This window comes from Diprion similis, chromosome 1 (genome assembly GCF_021155765.1).
Source record: "Diprion similis isolate iyDipSimi1 chromosome 1, iyDipSimi1.1, whole genome shotgun sequence".
NCBI classification, from domain to species: Eukaryota; Metazoa; Arthropoda; class Insecta; order Hymenoptera; family Diprionidae; genus Diprion; species Diprion similis.
In genome coordinates, this window is record NC_060105.1 from 6,261,134 (window position 1) to 6,279,923 (window position 18,790).

An 18,790-nucleotide genomic window follows, 5' to 3' on the forward strand; every position below is an offset into this window, starting at 1 on the left:
TTAGAATTGTCTTTTCTATGGTGCATTTCGTGCCTGATATATATGCGCGAAGCAGCATTCGCGTTCGATGAAAAATCATCAAATTTTCCAACGATATAATTTAATGCATTTATAATAAACGCACCCTGTTATTTCGGCACGTGTTTATACACACGCCTGCGGGTTTAATTGTTCGCTGATCATCGTACCTACATGCAAACTGCGCACGATGACAAGAATGCTTTCCTAGACCACGTGCAGCGGTGAAACCCCGAGACCCGAACACGTGTCTGAATTATTTCAGAGCATAGAACGAACGGGAAATATCAGAAGTCTCGAAGGAACGACCTAATTACTTTCGCATCTCTCTCCACCCTTCCGGATTACGAAGAGCCTCGTAAACGCGTTTTGAGTTAAACCGTTGCGCATTGCAAACTCATGGGGAAATTCCGAAATCCTCTTGCAACCGAAGATGCAGTTCGTACTTCGAAATCCGATACTTTGCAGCCCACGAATTATATGGGCGAATGCATATCGTACGCTGATTACTAGGTGATTGAACAACTTCCTCATGCTCAAGAAGAGTTCTTGTTTAATTCTGCCTAATTCCGAACCCATTTTGCCCATATACCTAACTTTGTTCCATTGCGTGTCAAAGAGAATATATTTATACATATAATAAGATTAAACTGGGCAACGAGCAGCTGTTTATTACGTTATTAATATAATGTACACACACGCACCAGATATAACGAAGCAATTAAATTTTCTTAAAAAACAGTTTTTTGCTTTTCATCGTGTGAAGAAGCTGGTAACCCTTGGATCTGTGGCTATGTATACGCTTTGACTGCGGCCTGTTATTATACGCGCATAACCAAAGAATCGAACGCGTTTAATATCCTAAAAAGGATACACCGCGATATTAACTTGTCAAATAGGTGAAATCTCACGTCAATGGATGATAATTACACCGTGTTCTCCGATAATTGATAATAGTTTTCAGAGCTATGCCTTCAGGATTATGAAGGTTGGAAAATGGGAGCTAATTTGAATGCGAGATCGTGGAAAGAAACTACGTGTCTGATCGCAGAGAATTTCGGGCAAAATTAGTTCTGCGTTTGGGCGGGTTTTCGGTGTAATTAAAAATAGAGCATAAACATCTTCTAAACCAAAAAATAGCCGGTTTCCGACCGAAACTCGACGTTATTTATGAGATAGGCCAAAAACTCGTAGAGGATTCCGGAGGCGGCTGCCAGTTAAGATTTCAGTTTGCAAATAGAGATGTTATAGCGTGCATGCTTATGAATTATTAAATACCACATGGGTGGGCCACGCTCAAGGAAAGGAAGAAAACTTTTAAGAATCACTCAGAATTTCTGCTTGATTATTACCTGATAAATGATCGTTGACCGTGTCGTTATATCGACGATCGAAAATCGCGACAGTGGATACTGCAACCAAATCAAACGAATCAACGCAAAATTGTTTTCACTCCTCAACTGCCGACCCGATTAATTATTAATTTTTGAATCGGTATATTGTGGGTTGATTTTTTGCGAAGTATAGCAAAACATGGTAAGTAAAATTACCCTAAATTGCAGGATTGCGAATCGCTGAGAAACATCGGGTTGATTTGTCACCGCGAGGTATATAGAACAACGGTAGGTAGTATAAAACCTCACCTGCTGTTTCTGACAAATGTATCAAAAGATAAGAGAATATTTTAGCATAATTTTGCATCATACGCGCAAGCTTTCATCGCTGAATTAAAATACAATGCCTCGCATCCACCTGCTATTATTATATATGTATACCGAAGCTGTGCAGTGCTCGAGTTACATTAAAAAATTATACATATAATTATGAGAAACTGACTACATTATATTTTCGAACCTTCCGGAATCTCCAATGCGTCTTTGCTCCTGATTATTTATCAAATATGTTATGTTTCTAATATGTGACTAATTGTCACGTCGGAACCCGCGTAACGCACGTAACTCAGTTACTTCGATGTATGCTATGCATACGTATAATAAAGGCACCGATATTACAAAAACAAGGATAACACGGACCGATTTGGTGCATTAGTCACGTTAAATTCTGATAAAATCCATTAAATTGTACAAATTTATAACACGCGGCTCGATGACAAACGTGTGGTGAAAATTATTACAGTATATTATATCGCTTCCATCTTTATAACGTTCTTCTATTTCGTTAATATCGCATTCAGGTTGCTTCCTGAATTATTACCTTTGCCGCAAGAAAAAAAACCAGCCCTTTGATCGGAGCGCCACTGACTTCGAGACTCGCATATTGTTGGATCCGGATCCTTATAAGTCCTATGATTTATGCAGATGCAACTAATAATCCGTTCACACGGTTCAGCTTCTCTCCTGCACCCTAAGCCGGTTCTTCTTATGTCCCACCGCTGACCCCTTCTCCACCCCCCCCCCCCCCCTCACTCTCTCTCTCTCTCTCTTTTTCTCTCTTCCTGGACAAAGAACTTACGCTACAGTTGTCGTCAAGAATTATACCTTTACAACACTGTCTGATTATCCGGTAAGAACGAGTTAATATTCACCCATACAACTGCGGTCTGTCGGCTAAAGAGTGAAAGATAAAAATAAAAAAAAAAGTCAGGGGTTCTAATCTCCGGTCAACTTTCCTTCAGATCATTTAATCAAGGTACACATACACAAGTTGCAAAATAAAACCGAAATATGAAATTCGGGAGAATCTGACGATTACAATTGGTAAGAATAAAAAAAACCGGATCATCCCCGTTACCGGGGCTCAACATCTTTTACCGCTTTACACCCTCGTCACGTGGTACACCAAAGCATCCCCTCCGATCGACACCCCTTCGTACCATTGTTCCCAGGCTAAACAACGGGCAGCGAATAATATTTGCGAAGGCATTGTTGATCAAGGGTCGAATAAGAAATCTCGTCATCGATCGAGTGAGTACCTTTGGTAGAAATTTTTGTGTAGGTACCACACCAATACCTGTGCAAATATGTGTTTTTGTTCTCGAACATAGTTGACAGTCTATTGGCAAAACGATGATGTCTCTCTTTATTTCTCTCCGTTTATCGAGTACCGGCAATTACACCACTCAACACTGCGGCCATTGTTTGTACAACCGACGAGAAGGTGGTAGGTCGTTACTTCCAACCGTGCACATACATACATCGTGCCATGATTCACTCAACACAGGCACTCACCTTAATGGTCCAATTTTTCGTAACACGTTCGTGATATTGTTGGCTCCCTTGTGCTCGTGCATGTATCTCCAGTAGCTACTTGCACGGTATGCGTACTGGTTCGTTGAACACTTTGTACAAGTAATCGAGTCGCGCGTACAGGTAGTAGGTACCTACATATAACCCAATATGCCTGCGAGTTTTACGTGCGAACGAGCTTCTTGAAACTCAACAATCCCTCCTCGCAGGTACTAGTCGAGTCTCAGGTATTTTCCCAGCGATGATCAATCGGGCGTTAACCATATCGCGTTGAGCAAGGAACGCCACTTACGGTGCAAGCACGGTGTTAATGAACTCGGACCAAGTTTGATGGGTAAAGCGAAGAATTTTCTCACCCATGGATAGTTGGAGGTGCGTTTGTAAAGGTGGTTGACTGCAAGGTGCACAGGACACGGTAACCGCTATATGTAGAAAGAAATGGCAAAGGACATCACCGTCAAGGCGATCGACTCATTCGAATCCAAGACTAAGCCCGAACAACGTACTGATTTTATCTGAAATTTATTTACCACCCCGCAGCGGTGGACGATGTGTTCTGGAGTTATAGGTTTTTGGGGTCATGTTCGCTCGGTTTCTGGACCAGGATGACCTGGGTTGACTTACTTCTCATTGAGATACGATCTCACGGTTGTCGACCACCCGAGGACCACCCGCGATATTTTGGGCATCGATCGGCTCGGCTACGGGTGGTGTGTCGACACTGGAGGGTGTTGGGTGTCCCTCTGATCAAGGAATGTCCGAACTTGAAACAAACTCTCTCGTCGTGTAGTTTAGAAGCTGACACCGGCGGTCGCATAGTGTTACTGACTTACTCGCTGGACCAAATAATCGTCTCGTCGAGAGATGAGAGAAGAGAGAGAGAGAGAGAGAAAGAGAACCACACAATAGCTGACGAAGGTGTGACCGAGAGGGAAGAAGACGGTACAAGGAACAAAAAATTCTCATGCCAAATTCTTCGCACGTCTTAACGCCACTGAATCAAATTCAACGACAGAACTAAAAAGAAGAGTTCTTGTCAGGGCTTTTTTGTTGGAAGTTCATGTCTGCTCGTGACGCGGTGAGTCCTGAACACCCCGTAACCTCGGTTCGATGCTCGATTCTAAAATGTTAAAAATCATCACTGCGAGAGAAAGGAGAATCAGATGGTCAAACGACTTCTAGGTATGGGTCTAACGTGATGTGAGAAGTTCATAAGGGGTGCACACTGGACAACCTTTCAGCACCGGTTGCAGCCTGAACTCGCGTAGCTTCTACAATTCACAATATACAGAGTTTGATCGATCCTCATTCGAAATGCGGTGTATATTTAGCACATCCCATAACTGACAGCGTGTTATTTCAACAACAAATAATAAGCAAGCGCCATTATGAGGTAGTCAGCGATCCCGCGTGTATAGCCACCCTCAAAACTCTCTTCTATAGATACCTGCAAAAAATACACGGGGAACCGGGCGATGGTCGATGCGTAAAGAATCCAACCGCATGGAACTATGCAGAATAAGAATAAGAAGAATAAGAAGCGACGAAGAAGAGGGAAAAAGAAACGAGCGCGTCTTTGGCTACCTGGAAGAAAAAGAATAATAACCATGATTACTCCTTCTCCGATATAACATGTTTGATTGAATTAAACAGACACACGTGATCTACACGGATTGAAAATTGTTTTGCGACGTGAAAAACGCGGTCCCGCGAAATAAAAGGAAAGACGTTAATTTTGTAAAATTTTCAACCGACCGCAGAAGGACACTAACGTATCTGTATCGCGCGGTCCACAGAGATGAGAGAATAAGTTATAAATAAGGGTTGGCCAGTGGCAATATATCTGCTTCTCTGTTGGCCCGTACGTTGGACTGCTGGCCGCACGAACAGATATATATTACAAGATCCGAACCAGTGGGCATTAGGGAACCATTTATCAGAAGGTGCGCCTGGCTGCCCCCACATAAGTCAGCGGCAAGCGACCTTTGATAGATCGACCCACCGCACTTCATCAAATAATGAGCGCGATTTATTAATAAATAGAGAGAAATTTTTGGTGAAAAACGAATAGAAGCAGCGAGGATTCAGGATATAATAACGCACTCGGTCTCAAGGGGTGAAATTAACCCTCCGGACCTCAGGGTGATAATTATAACACCCTGCAGGAAGGGAATTGAAAACCTCGCTCTTCACCTCGCCTGTAGAAAAACGAATACGTGTATACACGTGTGTAACCGTATGTGTGTGCGAAGAAAATCTAGAAAAAAAATTCAAGGCGACTGCTGGGAAACCAGGAGACTCGAAGAGACTTATCATCGGTGGGTTTGACCATAACGGAGACATAATCATCAGCATAGCTGTTTTTATCTCGCGGCATCGACGTTACGGACCCCACTGCAACCTATGAAAGTTTCTCAAATTAATCTCACAGTGTGGCGGCGGTGACTTACGTCGGAAGGCGATGTCTTATTTAATGTCACCTCGGTAGCCGGACAGTGATTAATAAGAGGACCAGGGGGACCTTTCCGTGCGAGCGAACAGCTTGGAACGAGTTGGGATGCCGACTTCACCCCTTCCTCTACGTCAGTTTAGGATGCACAAAAAAAAAAAAAAAAAAAAACTCCACAAGTCTTCGGTGAAATTTATCTCATTTATTTTTAAAAATTTTCAATTTTTTCTGCAGCATCTCCCGTCAACTGCTTCAGGTACTTTATATTCTAGATTTTACCAGGGTACATTGAACGCAGTGCAGGATTATCTGTTCATCTTAAATTGCACCGGTCCATGGGAATCGTTGGCTCAAGTTCGTGCTTGATGTTACCCTGGAAGAGAGAAGAGGCTGCAGCAGGGAAGAGGACGGCTTTTACTTCCTCAAAAAAATATGAAGAGAAAAAAGAATAGGTAAAAACGACGAATGAGAGAAAGAGAGAGAAAGAGAGAGAGGGAAATGGGGACCGGCCGCACTAAAACTCGATCACTGCGTGAAGCTTCGTGGGAGTGTCCGTCGACTATAAATAAAAGTTGCGTGCGAAATCTTTGGAAGGGTAGAAACGCACAAAGGACCGAAGGGGTGGAGACCCCAGATTTTGTGGGAAGGACCAGCTCAAATCTTACCACCAAATACTATTAATTTCCACTCGTCGTGGGTGATCCTGTTGTGCCTACAAACTTTTGCCTGTAAAATTATTCACCGCTTTTATTATACATTTCGCAATGCAATTTGACGTATTTTAATATATCTGAGTTGCAGCATTTCAATCTCGTTATTAATATGAAACTGCATATAAAACGTGGCAATGCATCGTGCCAATATTATCCGAGCAAATGTTTGGCAACATGCAAATCGAAGATAGAGATAATAACAAGCTGACGGGCAGAGTGAGCGCCGATCAGATTAATGAAATATTAATGAACCCGCTCGATACGTGATCGTTGAATCCCCGCAGCATTGACTCAGGCGAATTATGCGGGTAATATTAATTGACGAAATCCGAGTGTAGATTTGTGTGAAAATTTTCAAAGGTACGCCCAAAATTTATAACACAGCAACGAGGGAAGACGGCACGGCAGGGAGGAAATCCGCCCCAGAAAGCGAGATTTTTGAAACTGGGAGCTACCCTTTGAGAAATCACTAGTCGAAGTTCGAATTAGCGTTGGGGTAGTGATTAGGGTTGGTAAAGTGCAGCTCGAAACGAGGGGGTGGGACCTTCCCTCGGAGCGCCATGACAGTTACAGATGTTCACAGGAAGTCGCTTGCTAGTTACGACGAAAAGAAGTAAATTTTAAGAGTAGGTAATCAATTTTCCTAGTCTTCTCTGTCTCTCGGACTCGAGGCAGAAGAACGCGTACGAATATCGTACGAGACAGGCATAGATTTACATTCCTTTTAGTCGCGCTCCCAACTTCCCTCAAAATTCCCGTAGAGATCATTATTCGTCCTGAATTCCCTGCGTAGTTTAATTTTTTCCGTCGTTCAATGCTCCGCACTGTAAATAATTTTTATACATACGTATACCTGCTATTATTTTTAAGAAAATTGTATTTCTTTCGTACTTCAAAACGGGGAAAGAAAATTATGAACAATGCTTTTGTTTGGCCGCATGGAACTTTTTTTTTCCTTTTTTTTTTTTTTTTTCTTTAGCACCGAAACATAACGTACACAGCTGCGGATGATCCTTGACGAATCGTTGAGTAAAAATTCAAGGATCACCGCTTCTGTTCGACGCGCACTTATCAATTTAGTATGCGATTTATAAAGCTTCGGAAATTGGATCTTCGAAACTGTTTCCGCAAAATTTCTATTTCTAGGCATAAAAATTATCGATCCCCACGTAGAGCAAGTCGGTAAAAAAAATTCATCAATTTCAATTCGGTTTCATTGTAGTATAGGTGGCAGACAGCGGGACCCCCACAAACAATTTTTCACCGCAGTTTTTTCTTTCCAGCATGCAAGAAATTTCCCACCGCTTCCGGTATAATACCATTGCAAAAGAAAAGATAATTGTCAATAAGCCTTGTGACGTAATATACTTCTCCTGATAAAATAACATTAATCTCTACAGGATACGATTTACGTTCAATTTAAAATTGAGAAATAAGAAACAAAATTTGTCAATCAGGATGATTTTCACGCTGCATGTCAATTATAATAAACCTATATCTATACAACAAATTTAAACACTCCGGCGCCCAATTGCATCCGCTCTTTTTTTTTCAGCCTAATCATAACCTTCGGTATACATCGGTGCCTCCTACTATCCTCATCTATACTTTAACACGTGTTGTATAAAAGCATTTGTTAGTATCTGGATAAGCTGAGCACGCAGCGTACAGTAATTGGACACGAGAAATAAGCAATTACTATATTTTGGTTCGGCAAATATTATAATAACGGGCTGTGAGGGTTTACCGGTTTTATCAGGCCCGCGATCGACGGTCCTGGCGCCTTGAACAGCGCTAAAACGATCACCATTTCTCCTATATTACTAATATCTTACCTACCTCTAAGCTGACTTGCTGCCCTCATCTTGCTTACTCATATATATATACATACTCACCGCCTCTAAGCTCGTAATTTTACCAAAAACGGCGGTACGTTTAAACGCGTTTGCTCATATACATACCTCTATATACGCAACTCTCACCTCTTAAATTACCCTAATTGCAAAAGCATGACGTAGCCCCTGCAGTTTTATTAGTTTTATTTTTGTTTTGTTTTTTTTTTTCACACAATTTTTCGACATCTTCCGCGACCTGTAATCGACGGTGCGGAAATAATGACGCTATTATCAAATAAATCAGGAAAAAAGTGGTAGCATCTTCAAGATTTTTTTCTTTTTTCTTTTGAAAAGAGTGGCGGTGAGGGGAGGGGGTGGAGGGGAGGGGGGGGGTTGGGGTTGTGGTTGTTCGAACGCACGTATTTCCGAGAGATGCTGGGCTGGACCGGCGGGTTCTTTTTCGTGAACCTCACAATTCCCACGTCGAGTTCCTGCGGAGGATGAATGAGCCCGGGGAAAACTCACTTCCTCCCATATATCTAATGCGACTTTAATGTCATTTGTCCTTTTTCAATTTCCCAACATTCCTGGGGGCATTTTCGTTTGTTTGGTGCTCAATTATGTAACCCACCCCCCCTGACTTTGCCGTGTCCTTTTGCTGCAGTGTCATTCACTAGAAAATAGGCTTCGGAGCCTTTCGCTGAACCGTCAGGTTATAATTGAGTTAGATTTGATTTGACGTAGGTACCGTTTCCTGAATAGCCTTCGATAAATCTTAGAAATTATTTCACATCCTCGTACCTACCGGTGAATACAGAAAAAAACAAAGAGAAGAAAAAAGATGAAAACTGTTTTTTTTTTCCTGATCAAGTTTTCCAGAAATTTTCTTGGAGCGAGAAAAATTTATAAGGAATCAATAGAAATATTGTATTGAAATTTGATAGAATGGAAAAGAATCTTTTACAAAGTGAGAAAATTAGTTTCATACGTGTCAATTGAACGAATGTAATCAAATTGATTATTATACCTGTAAGCTGTATACTCGTATTACGGTTGCGGGACGAAGGGCCGGGGTAAGCGGATATATTGAAATGGAAGGTGATTGCATCGCTGTGTCGCGGTCACTGATTGCTGCCATGACCTACCGCAGCTTCCGACGTTATACCTGCAGACACTGTTATTAAATGAACGGTACCCGTCTCAATATCCCCGTGAAATAAGCCGGCTTTCATTTCTTCACGGCGGCTGCAAAGCTGCAGGTCTCTGTCGAAGATCAACTTTCAATTTCTATTCTCTCAACCCTTCGGTTCGGTGTCCCGGTTAATTTCAACAAATTTCGGTCTCCTATTACTTCGTCCTAAGCTGAAATTCTCATCGCTATAATAATTTCATTTGATAGAGAATTCGATATTTCGCAATCCAAAATCGTTCTCAAAATTAAATTATTCTTTACACATATTATTGCACTTATTGCACCTACGTTTGGAAATTATTCTCCGTTTGCGGGTACAAATGATATAATAGTTCGCAATGTTTTGCAATGAAAAATATGAAATTACGTTTCGAAAGTGTTTCGCGAAGCCCGCTTATTAAAGGAACTGCGTGTCGCTGGTCTCAGCTGAGTCTTCTAAGGACATCCGCTCGATTAAATTCATTTCCTAAGATGACGTACAAGTTTTATTTCACCATATCGTCATGAACTTATAGCTATTGCAGTCTTCGCGATCTAGTAAGGCTTCCTCTTCGACGCCTCTTCTATCCCAAAGTTTGTAGTAAAAAACACATATACACGCCAGGATAATACCCGTATATTAAGAATCCATATTTTTTCAGCATGAATCTATAAGCAAGAAATATTGCACAAGACAGTGACTTTTCGATAGCGAGAGTTACGCAGGTCTAACGTACAAAGTATGGCAAGTACTTTGCGAAAAGCCAGAGGGGCCGGTGCGTACAAGGCAAGCTTGTCTTGAACGCTTATTCGCGGTCTTTTATTGATGGCAAATTTTGGTTTCCGGATTTCCGGAATATCCTCAATTTCGCGGTCATAATTTGTTAATAATTGTGCATTAGCTCGTTGGCTCCCTCGCTAGCCAACTGGCCCCAACTGGCCCAGGTGTGCGCTCGAGAAGCGTGGCCGACGCGTGGCGTGGCTTGGGCCACACTTTGGGTCTCGTTGGAGTTTGGCTCTTTGGTTTTTGATTCTGCGTCTCCTTCTTCGCCGCCTCGCCTGCCTCAGGCTCGCCTCAAAGTAACGCGAAAACCACCAGCTACACACCGTGTTCTCCGCATGGCAATAAGTCTTCGAAGAAGACGCGAACAACCGATGTGATGTGACCTTGCAAAGGTCAAAGACGATGACGAGGGGTGAAGAGAATCGAGATACGGAAGATTTGTCACGCAAAATGGTATAAAGGAACGATGTGATACGTACGTACGTACGTACTTTTGACGTACGTGTTTGGAAATCGAATGTTTGAAATATCTGTATAAAAATTTAACGAGAAACAAAAACTTTGTCGCAAAATAAAATTCAAGTACGTTAACGGACGAGATCTTAGTTGCAGATTTTTCAACCCCATACTTACAACTGTTAAAAAAAGTATATGTGTACGTATATATGCAAAAGTTCCGCCATGTTCGTTGCGTCGGAGTAGAAAATTTGGGAACTGATTCGCGTCGACCTTTGAACTTGGTTCGGGAATTTGCATTTATAGAAAGGTAGCAATTAACTATCTACAGAATAATATAATTATCAAATTAACTCTCACACTCCCACACAATTACTTGCAGCTCTGGAGGCATTTAAGTGGATAATTATTGGGGAGCGTGGGTCAAGCGGTCAGAATTTGGCAACGTCACGTGGCGTGTACCTCTACAGTGGCACCATGTAATTTATATGGGGGCCAAATTCTCTTCGATACGATCAGCTACGCCTTAGACACGGCGATCATGGTACCCACGTACTTATCCGACGGAGAAAGTCGCTTCAAAAGATGCGACTTATTTTTACCCAACGAAATTCTAATGGGAATTATGCTTGCGCGATTCCAGGTCGCCTGCACACGCATCCTTCTCTTCGATCTCATTTTTCGCGCTTTCTTCCCTCGTACAATTTTCGAATCCAACATCTCGCAGATACCTGCATCCCACATCAATTGAAACAATAAGAGAATAGAATAGTATTTCGGCGTGCCGCGGTTTCATTGAGAACTGTTTGGACGCGCTGTCGGGGTTCCGACGCGGTGCGCCTCTTTTCCCATTGTCCCGTCGGCTGGATTTCATTATTCCAATTGTTTTCCAGGCTTGACCATGCCTCGTTTTTATATTCTTTCTATTGTAATTGGAAATTAGCAACGCTGACGTAAACATCCAACGTTCGCGATTTCTTTTAAAGTTTTCCTGAACGAATTCTTTCAATATTCTTTCGCAATGAACCGTGAAGATCCGAGTAACGAGCCAGGTAATTTCAAATTTCGTTCGGCAGGTCGGGCACATCAGATTTAATCGATTTTTCAAAGATTCTTCGACACTCTCTCATTTATAATGAAAAATTATTAATTATTCTTTCACGAGGAGTCTAATACCTGCCCGCCGCAAATTCCATTCGGTTATTCAACTTTCATGAATCAATTATCATACAATACATTAAAAGATTGCGGTATTTCACCTTTACCTTCAATTTATAAACTGTATAATTTTCTGGTTTCGACTAACCAGACCTTTCAGTTTTTACTGCCTTTCTTTACTTTGTAATCATGAAAAAAACACGAACGGTTAATGGTACCCCCAATGATTCGAGCAGAATATAAGAAAGCGCCCTGTCGACTTCCGCTTCTTAACAAGCCGACCGATCTCACGGTCTTGTTTGTTGGGAGTGTCACCAAAACAATCGGAAAAATTGCTCGGATATTTTCTTTGATTACAGACAATTTTAAGCGCCATGAAACGCACTTATGCTATAATGTGTGTTTTCGTGAATGCGTACCACAAATTTTTGGAAAAAAAAAAAATTCAATGACATTTCCAGTTTTTCCAGGACTTAAAACCTAGTTTTCCCTGACATTTTCCCAGTTCTAGTAAGTTAGTAAAACCTAAGTCATTGAGCTTACTAACTCCATATTCTGTTAAAATTCAATTCGAATTGAGGAAAAATATAACGTAAAAAAAGTCAGTTTAAGCCAATTTGTTTTCTCGACAAAAAAAGTAATCTTATGACTTCGAAAAATCGTTTATAATTTCCATGATAGAAAAGTGACATTTTCAGATTTTTCCCATGACCAAATTGAAAATCCCCTGGTAATTCTAGGTTTTTCATGGTCCCTTTTAAGATACCTGACATTTCCAGGTTTTCTAGATTTTCCAGGTGTGTGATCATTCTGAATTGAATCGCCTATAATTAGGGGTCCACTGATGGGCATTCACGAAAACGCATGGTATGTACCATTGTTGAAAGAACATCCACTTCAGTCTTATAAAAAGCGAAACATGTAGTAGCTTTGAAAAATCAATAGGTTCGTGTCAGATGAAGAAATATTGGAATCGACCTGCCATTTTAGTCTTTGCAAGCCATAGAGTTGAATTCCGTTCAACAAGTCTGGGGAATATTTTCATTTTTATAATTTCAAACAAGCTTCAACTTCTCGTTTTCTCTAATTCTAAGTTTGCCGCAACGAATTATGACACAGTTGTTCATTACATTTATGAGCATATGATTTAATGACTTAATCGTAGAATATGTGGTCGATATATGTAATATGCTTAATGGGGAGTTGGCTCGTTAGTTTACCTATATCGTGTCAGGAATATGCCTATTTGACTTTGGCGTAAGAAGGGTAATCGTACAATTCAAGAATGCTTATCTTTGTATAAAAATTTACGGTTTCCACAGTTTGAGAAGTCCATCTTCACTGTACGAGCAGAGCAAGTTTTGATGCGGATGGTGAGCTAATCCGATTACATCTTTTTCATGGATCTGTGAAGAACAGTATTGACAGTATTCTTGCGAGCTTAATTTAAAAAATAAATCGAATAATAGAGCTTATGATTAAAATTTCTCGAAAACTGGGTATTCGTTTAAAAAAATCAACGACATTAGTTGTACTCACGTTGAGGGTTCGCTCAAGTTTTCCTGACGAAGTGGAGAAACAATACAAAACGAGATCCTCTCCAACACAGTATATGAATTCTCCACGCGGGCTGACACAGGCGCAAACGAAATCTCCACCTTCTCGTTTTCCACTGGAGAAAGATCTGACTATTTGTCCTTGCATGTTCATTATTACCACAGTGTTCGATCGATTACAAACGACAAAATGTTCGGGATTGCGAGGTAACGGATGGATACTGTTGACAGTAAGATCTGCAGCTCCCAAAGATTTGTACGTGCCTACGCACTCAGTTGTTTTCAAGCTCCAGAGCTTAACTGTTCCATCTGACGAAGCACTGCAGATAAAAAATATTTATTAATCTTGAATCAGTTTGAAGAAGCAGACTGTTGAGAAAAAAAAAATTATTTTGCAGCATAAATTTTTCACCTTATTATGCTGTGACCGTCTGGGGTGAAAACTACTTCATTGACAAATGAGATATGGCCTCTGAATTCTTTCAACGTCTTTCCAGACTTTAACCCATGTATCCTGCAACGAAAAATTGTCAACCGTTTATGTAATGATTTTGCGAAAAAACTTGTGCCACAGTTCATTATTTCTATTTTTACAAAACATCGTACCTTATAGTGGTGTCGAATGATGCTGATAATATCTGACTGTTGTCTCTACTGAACTGAAGACAAGTGACACCTTTGGCATGTGCTTTTTCGAATCTGCGGAGACATTGGCCACTTTGAACACGCCAAACTTTCATTTTTCCATCTTGCCCACCGCCGGCAAGCATTTCGCTATCGCGGCTAAATGACATTGATAAAACGGCTTGTTCCATCATCATGAAGTTATCTTGTGCCTGATATTTCAAGTCCTTTCTTATTTTTCCAGTGGTAAAATTCCAGACCTCTATAAACCCGTCGACTGAGCCTGTTACCAAATACTGTCCATCTGGTGAGAATCTCGCACACTCGACATGTGACTTTTGCCCGAACTTAATTTGCTTGGATAACTGAGTTGGGTATTTTTCATCTTCCTGATCTCGAACAGCTGCTTTGCCTCTAAACAAATCTATGGTTGTACCAGGAGGTAAGAGCCCTTGGTGCTGTTGCCATTTCAAAGCTTGACCGAGCAAAGCTAGCAGCCTGCTGGATGGTACGACTGATACTTCACCCGCCAAAGCAGTTGCTATATGAGCCCTTCGCTTTTCCTTTGTACTTCCATCAGGGTACGCTTCCCTTGGGTCAAAGTAGGAACGTGCCAAAAGATTTTCTGGAGAAAAGTAGAGGTGATAAAAATTATATAAGAAAAAAGTAAATAAACGTCTGTATCTTGTCAGATAAAAGCATGTTATTAAATTTGTATTAATTATTCTGTTTTACCAAGATGAATATATCTTTCAGGTTCCTGCTGCTTCATCATTATCATTGGATCGGTTTGCCTCAGCAAGGATCTAGCTGCACCCAATTCTCTTAGTTCAATTAGTTCTAATACAACCTGTGAATAAACATTCGTGATATCGGATTTATATTATAGGGTTCGCAGTTCACCTGACTTCCTACATGTTTATATACACGTAAACAATGAAAGTTATTGAATACCTGTTCGTACAGATCGATGAGTTTTTTATCAGGTAATTTGAGGGACTGTGTCGCTTTAAGCACGGTATCCCAATGTCCATTGTTAATATCCGTAACAAATCCATCAACACTGTCAACTGTATTCAACGAGACACCTGTTTCCTCCTAGTTAATTATTTAGAGTAATAAATTAACAGTTTGATTAATAAACAAGGAGTATTTCCTCGTAGGATTATTAGTAAATGTAATATTACCTGCAAGGTTTGTAGTGTTTTTACGAGATTAGACTCTTTCAAGTACTGTTGAATCAGTCGTATAACACTGAAATTAGAGAATATTGTAGTGTGATTGAGGCAAATGAATAATTATATAAGGAGTAAATACGTACTCAGCGGATTCAATTTCGATTGACATTTTGACCAGCGAACGACTATTTATTTACTTGCTGTCACAATGTTTACTTCGGTCAAAAGTTTAATACCATCCTAACCAAAAATAGCAGTCGTTAACAGAATGGCAGGCAGTAGGCAGTCAAATCGCGGCATTAACTGCGAAACAATGTAGACCAACGTTTCAGTAGTTAATGAAAATTCCGCCAGGGAAGCAATCGTCATTATCTATCTAGATAGCTAGTCAATGACTTCGTTCTGTGAAAATATTCTTATGAAGTCTATCATCAGTTTTGTTTTGTATGACCCACGGTGTTCTTAATGAAAACATCTGTCTTTTGTCTTTGGGTGACAAAAAAGTTGATGCATCGTTCGAATTCGAGCAATAAACAAAATCTGTAAATTCGTAAATAAAAACAGCAAAAATGAGTAATTCAACTATTTCGGATCAATCCCTGATGGATAAATCAATGCGAAGTGTCTTTGGTAATTATTAATTAGAATGTTTTATTTCGTAGCGGAACAAATCGTTAACCGGATAATTCAATCGCCCAAAATTATAATTGCTATTAATTTTCAGTCGGAAATATTCCGTACGAAGCAACAGAGGAGAATTTAAAGGACATATTCAGCGAGGTTGGACCAGTTCTCTCGTTCAAGTAACTATGCTTCGCAACGCTTTTTACCCTAACCTCAAACAGTCTTTGATTATTTAAAAAAAAAATACAATTGCCTTACAGGAATTGGCACAAATATCCATCAAAACGTTTTAGGCCAATTCACACTGATTATCGTCTAATTATTTCCATCATGAAAAACATTCATTATAGATTTATTTAAAAATTTGTCTATATCTTCTCGTTTCTATTTTTCTTAGGCTAGTTTTTGACAGAGAAACTGGAAAGCCTAAAGGATATGGATTTTGCGAGTATAAAGATCAAGAGACTGCGCTTAGCGCAATGCGTAACTTGAATGGCTATGAAATAGGCGGAAGAACACTGAGAGTGGACAATGCTTGCACGGAAAAAAGTCGGATGGAAATGCAAAGCCTGCTTCAAGGACAGAACACTGAAAATCCTTACGGCGAAGCAGTTCAAGCAGACAAGGCGCCAGAGGCCATAAGCAAAGCAGTTGCATCTTTACCTCCTGAACAGATGTTTGAATTAATGAAACAGATGAAGCTATGTGTGCAAAATAATCCAAACGAAGCCAGGCAAATGCTACTACAGAACCCACAGCTTGCTTATGCCTTACTTCAAGCCCAAGTTGTAATGAGAATCGTTGATCCTCAAACTGCAGTCAATATGCTACACAAAGCCAACCCAATTCCTGGTGTTATTTTACCAAATGATAAGCCATCGCTGCATCCTATCGTTCCAAGAATCGAAGAACCCTGGACTCCTCGACCTACACCAACACCGATCAATCCACCTGCTCCAATTTTTGCTGGTGAATATTGCCAGATTTCCTGATACTTGTTTCAAATAATTGTTCTCTCAGAAACTAATCTTCAGTAACCAAATTTTATTGGAACCTTACTTCTATAATTTCCCCAACGAGTTTGAGTTATGTAGTTGAAAGTGCATTTCTATCATATCTAATTTTTCATTAAATTTTTCATTATTTTCATACAGGGCAGGACGTGGATCTGCGTACTTTAGATAGACAAATTGATCCAAGGCTGGCTAGAATGGATCAAGACTTACGAGGGCCACCCCAGGTCCCACCTGTTCCTGTCAGTGCTCCGGTTATAGCTCCTCCATCAGATCCACGAGCTGTACCACAGAGCTTTGCTCTTCCCGAACCGTTAGTATAATTATAAATTGGGTTCAATTTTCAATGGGATATTAAATAATGAGCAATTTGCGTTCTTTTACAGCACTCTTCCAGCGGAGGGTATAGAGAGGTGTTACTATTATACTTGTAGTGAATGTAGCCCAATACCTTATCATTGTTCGGTAACTTCACTATTCATTCTAGTTTTGGTCGTGATCCGAGAGCTGACAGATTCGGACGAGAACCACGAGAACCACGAGACCCACGTGACCCTAGGATGCCAGTTGATCCCCGCATTCCCAAAATTAATCGTAAGCATTGAATTAAGAGTTTCAACTTCCAGTTACTAACTTATCAAAACTCAATACTAGCAGTATTACCTATATACTCTCCTCATTCATATAAATTTTATTTTCAAACGTTTTTTCGCATAGTTTGTGGATTATGATGAAAAATCAAACGTTTAGAGATGTATATTTTATTTGATCCTCAGAGAAGATTTTGAGATTTGCTCGTATCGTAACGCTTACTATTCCGGTAGTTCATTACGCTATGCTGTTGACTTACCCTCCCCACGGTTCATGAGATACATTTAACTCTGACTGCGATTTAGTTTTGCGTTCCTTTAAACAGGTCGTTAATTTTTAAGTTTAATTTTGGTTTGCGATATTATAGCACCGGCTCCTGGGGCAACATCTGTCCCACCCAGACCCATTGTGGCAACACCAGTGCCACCACCTACAACAAGTGGTATTAACCCTACTAATCCGCTCAGTCTCTCTACACCCAGTACTGCTACCTCAAGGTTAATGGCGGGGATGTCGCCTGCCGGTAACATTCCAAGTGGTGCTTCTGACCAGGAAAAGGTACGAAAGACTTTCCATAACAGTGTGAAATATGTGATATTATAAAAGGTTTCTTTTATGTAAGCCTTCTCTACACTGACCATAATTTGTCTTTAAGACTCTACTTTTTACCTAACTTCATATCAGAAATGAAAGATGTGAGCATATTACAACTTGTTGTGTTTTTATATTTATATTATATTTATTGAAATTGTTTTCATCCTATGTTACAGGCGGCATTAATCATGCAAGTGCTACAGTTATCAGATGAACAGATTGCTATGCTTCCTCCGGAACAAAGGCAGAGTATTTTAGTGCTCAAGGAACAAATCGCGAAAAGCACTCAACGTTAACAACATTTTTTCATCAAATCATGATAATTATATTTTATCCGAAAAAAACTCGCCAATTTCAATATTTAAGTACGTCACGGAACATGTTATGTGTATTAACTGCAGATTGTTTTAAGATTCGATGTGTTTCATTGTGTTACTTGACTTGTATAAACCGAGGGAGTAAAAATGAAAACTTGATTAACTGATGTGAAATTTTTTTGTAGATATTATAATATTTTATATATAATAATATTTTATAGATAATATAATGCGCAGAGGCCGATAATTTCCAGGTTTTGTCCATGGTTCCGAATATCTTTGAATCAAACGTGAATGTTTTCTCAACGAAATATGACGTGACTCCTGTGGATGGATTCAAAACACTTCGGATTTTTCTTCAAAAGAGAACAAGAATCAAAAAATTTTTTTGTTCACGATATCTTTGATTAATCAATCTGATCTCAGCCACCGTCTTCGACGTCTTAGACCTTGAGCTTTACGATTGTTGCCCTGATCTAACGAAACTTGAAAACCATTAATTG

At 40.2% G+C, this 18,790-nt stretch overlaps 2 protein-coding genes across 3 annotated transcripts; one reads left to right on the top strand and one right to left on the bottom strand.

The window, feature by feature from the left end:
- Positions 1–12,920: 12,920 nt before the first annotated feature.
- On the bottom strand, positions 12,921–15,444 carry LOC124406049 (WD40 repeat-containing protein SMU1). The gene is made up of 8 exons (XM_046881387.1): positions 15,292–15,444; positions 15,158–15,224; positions 14,925–15,068; positions 14,706–14,820; positions 13,953–14,595; positions 13,759–13,860; positions 13,330–13,666; positions 12,921–13,196 (listed from the first exon to the last, which is right to left on the bottom strand). Exons 1-8 carry the CDS (start codon positions 15,315–15,317, stop codon positions 13,098–13,100), a joined length of 1,533 nt encoding a protein of 510 aa, XP_046737343.1. The 5' UTR covers positions 15,318–15,444; the 3' UTR covers positions 12,921–13,097.
- Positions 15,445–15,606: 162 nt separating this feature from the next.
- LOC124406453 (cleavage stimulation factor subunit 2) lies at positions 15,607–18,387 on the top strand. Of its 2 annotated transcripts, XM_046881867.1 has the most exons (8): positions 15,607–15,778; positions 15,873–15,951; positions 16,170–16,741; positions 16,927–17,098; positions 17,172–17,198; positions 17,273–17,379; positions 17,744–17,934; positions 18,147–18,387. In XM_046881867.1, the coding sequence occupies exons 1-8, from the start codon at positions 15,718–15,720 to the stop codon at positions 18,264–18,266; spliced, it is 1,329 nt and encodes a 442-aa protein (XP_046737823.1). In that variant the 5' UTR covers positions 15,607–15,717; the 3' UTR covers positions 18,267–18,387. The 2 variants fall into 2 exon arrangements, with proteins under 2 accessions (XP_046737823.1, XP_046737833.1); XM_046881877.1 differs by lacking the exon at positions 17,172–17,198.
- Positions 18,388–18,790: the final 403 nt, after the last annotated feature.

Bases quoted from the DNA above. Each gene is read 5' to 3' on its own strand.
- LOC124406049 (XM_046881387.1), bottom strand. From the start codon at position 15,317: ATGTCAATCGAAATTGAATCCGCTGA. The intron at 13,861-13,952 runs GTACGATGTTTT...TTTTCGTTGCAG, and splicing joins TCATTCGACACCACTATAAG to GATACATGGGTTAAAGTCTG. The intron at 13,667-13,758 runs GTGAAAAATTTA...TTTTATCTGCAG, and splicing joins GACGGTCACAGCATAATAAG to TGCTTCGTCAGATGGAACAG.
- LOC124406453 (XM_046881867.1), top strand. From the start codon at position 15,718: ATGAGTAATTCAACTATTTCGGATCAATCCCTGATGGATAAATCAATG. The intron at 15,952-16,169 runs GTAACTATGCTT...TATTTTTCTTAG, and splicing joins GGACCAGTTCTCTCGTTCAA to GCTAGTTTTTGACAGAGAAA. The intron at 17,099-17,171 runs GTTAGTATAATT...GTTCTTTTACAG, and splicing joins AGCTTTGCTCTTCCCGAACC to CACTCTTCCAGCGGAGGGTA.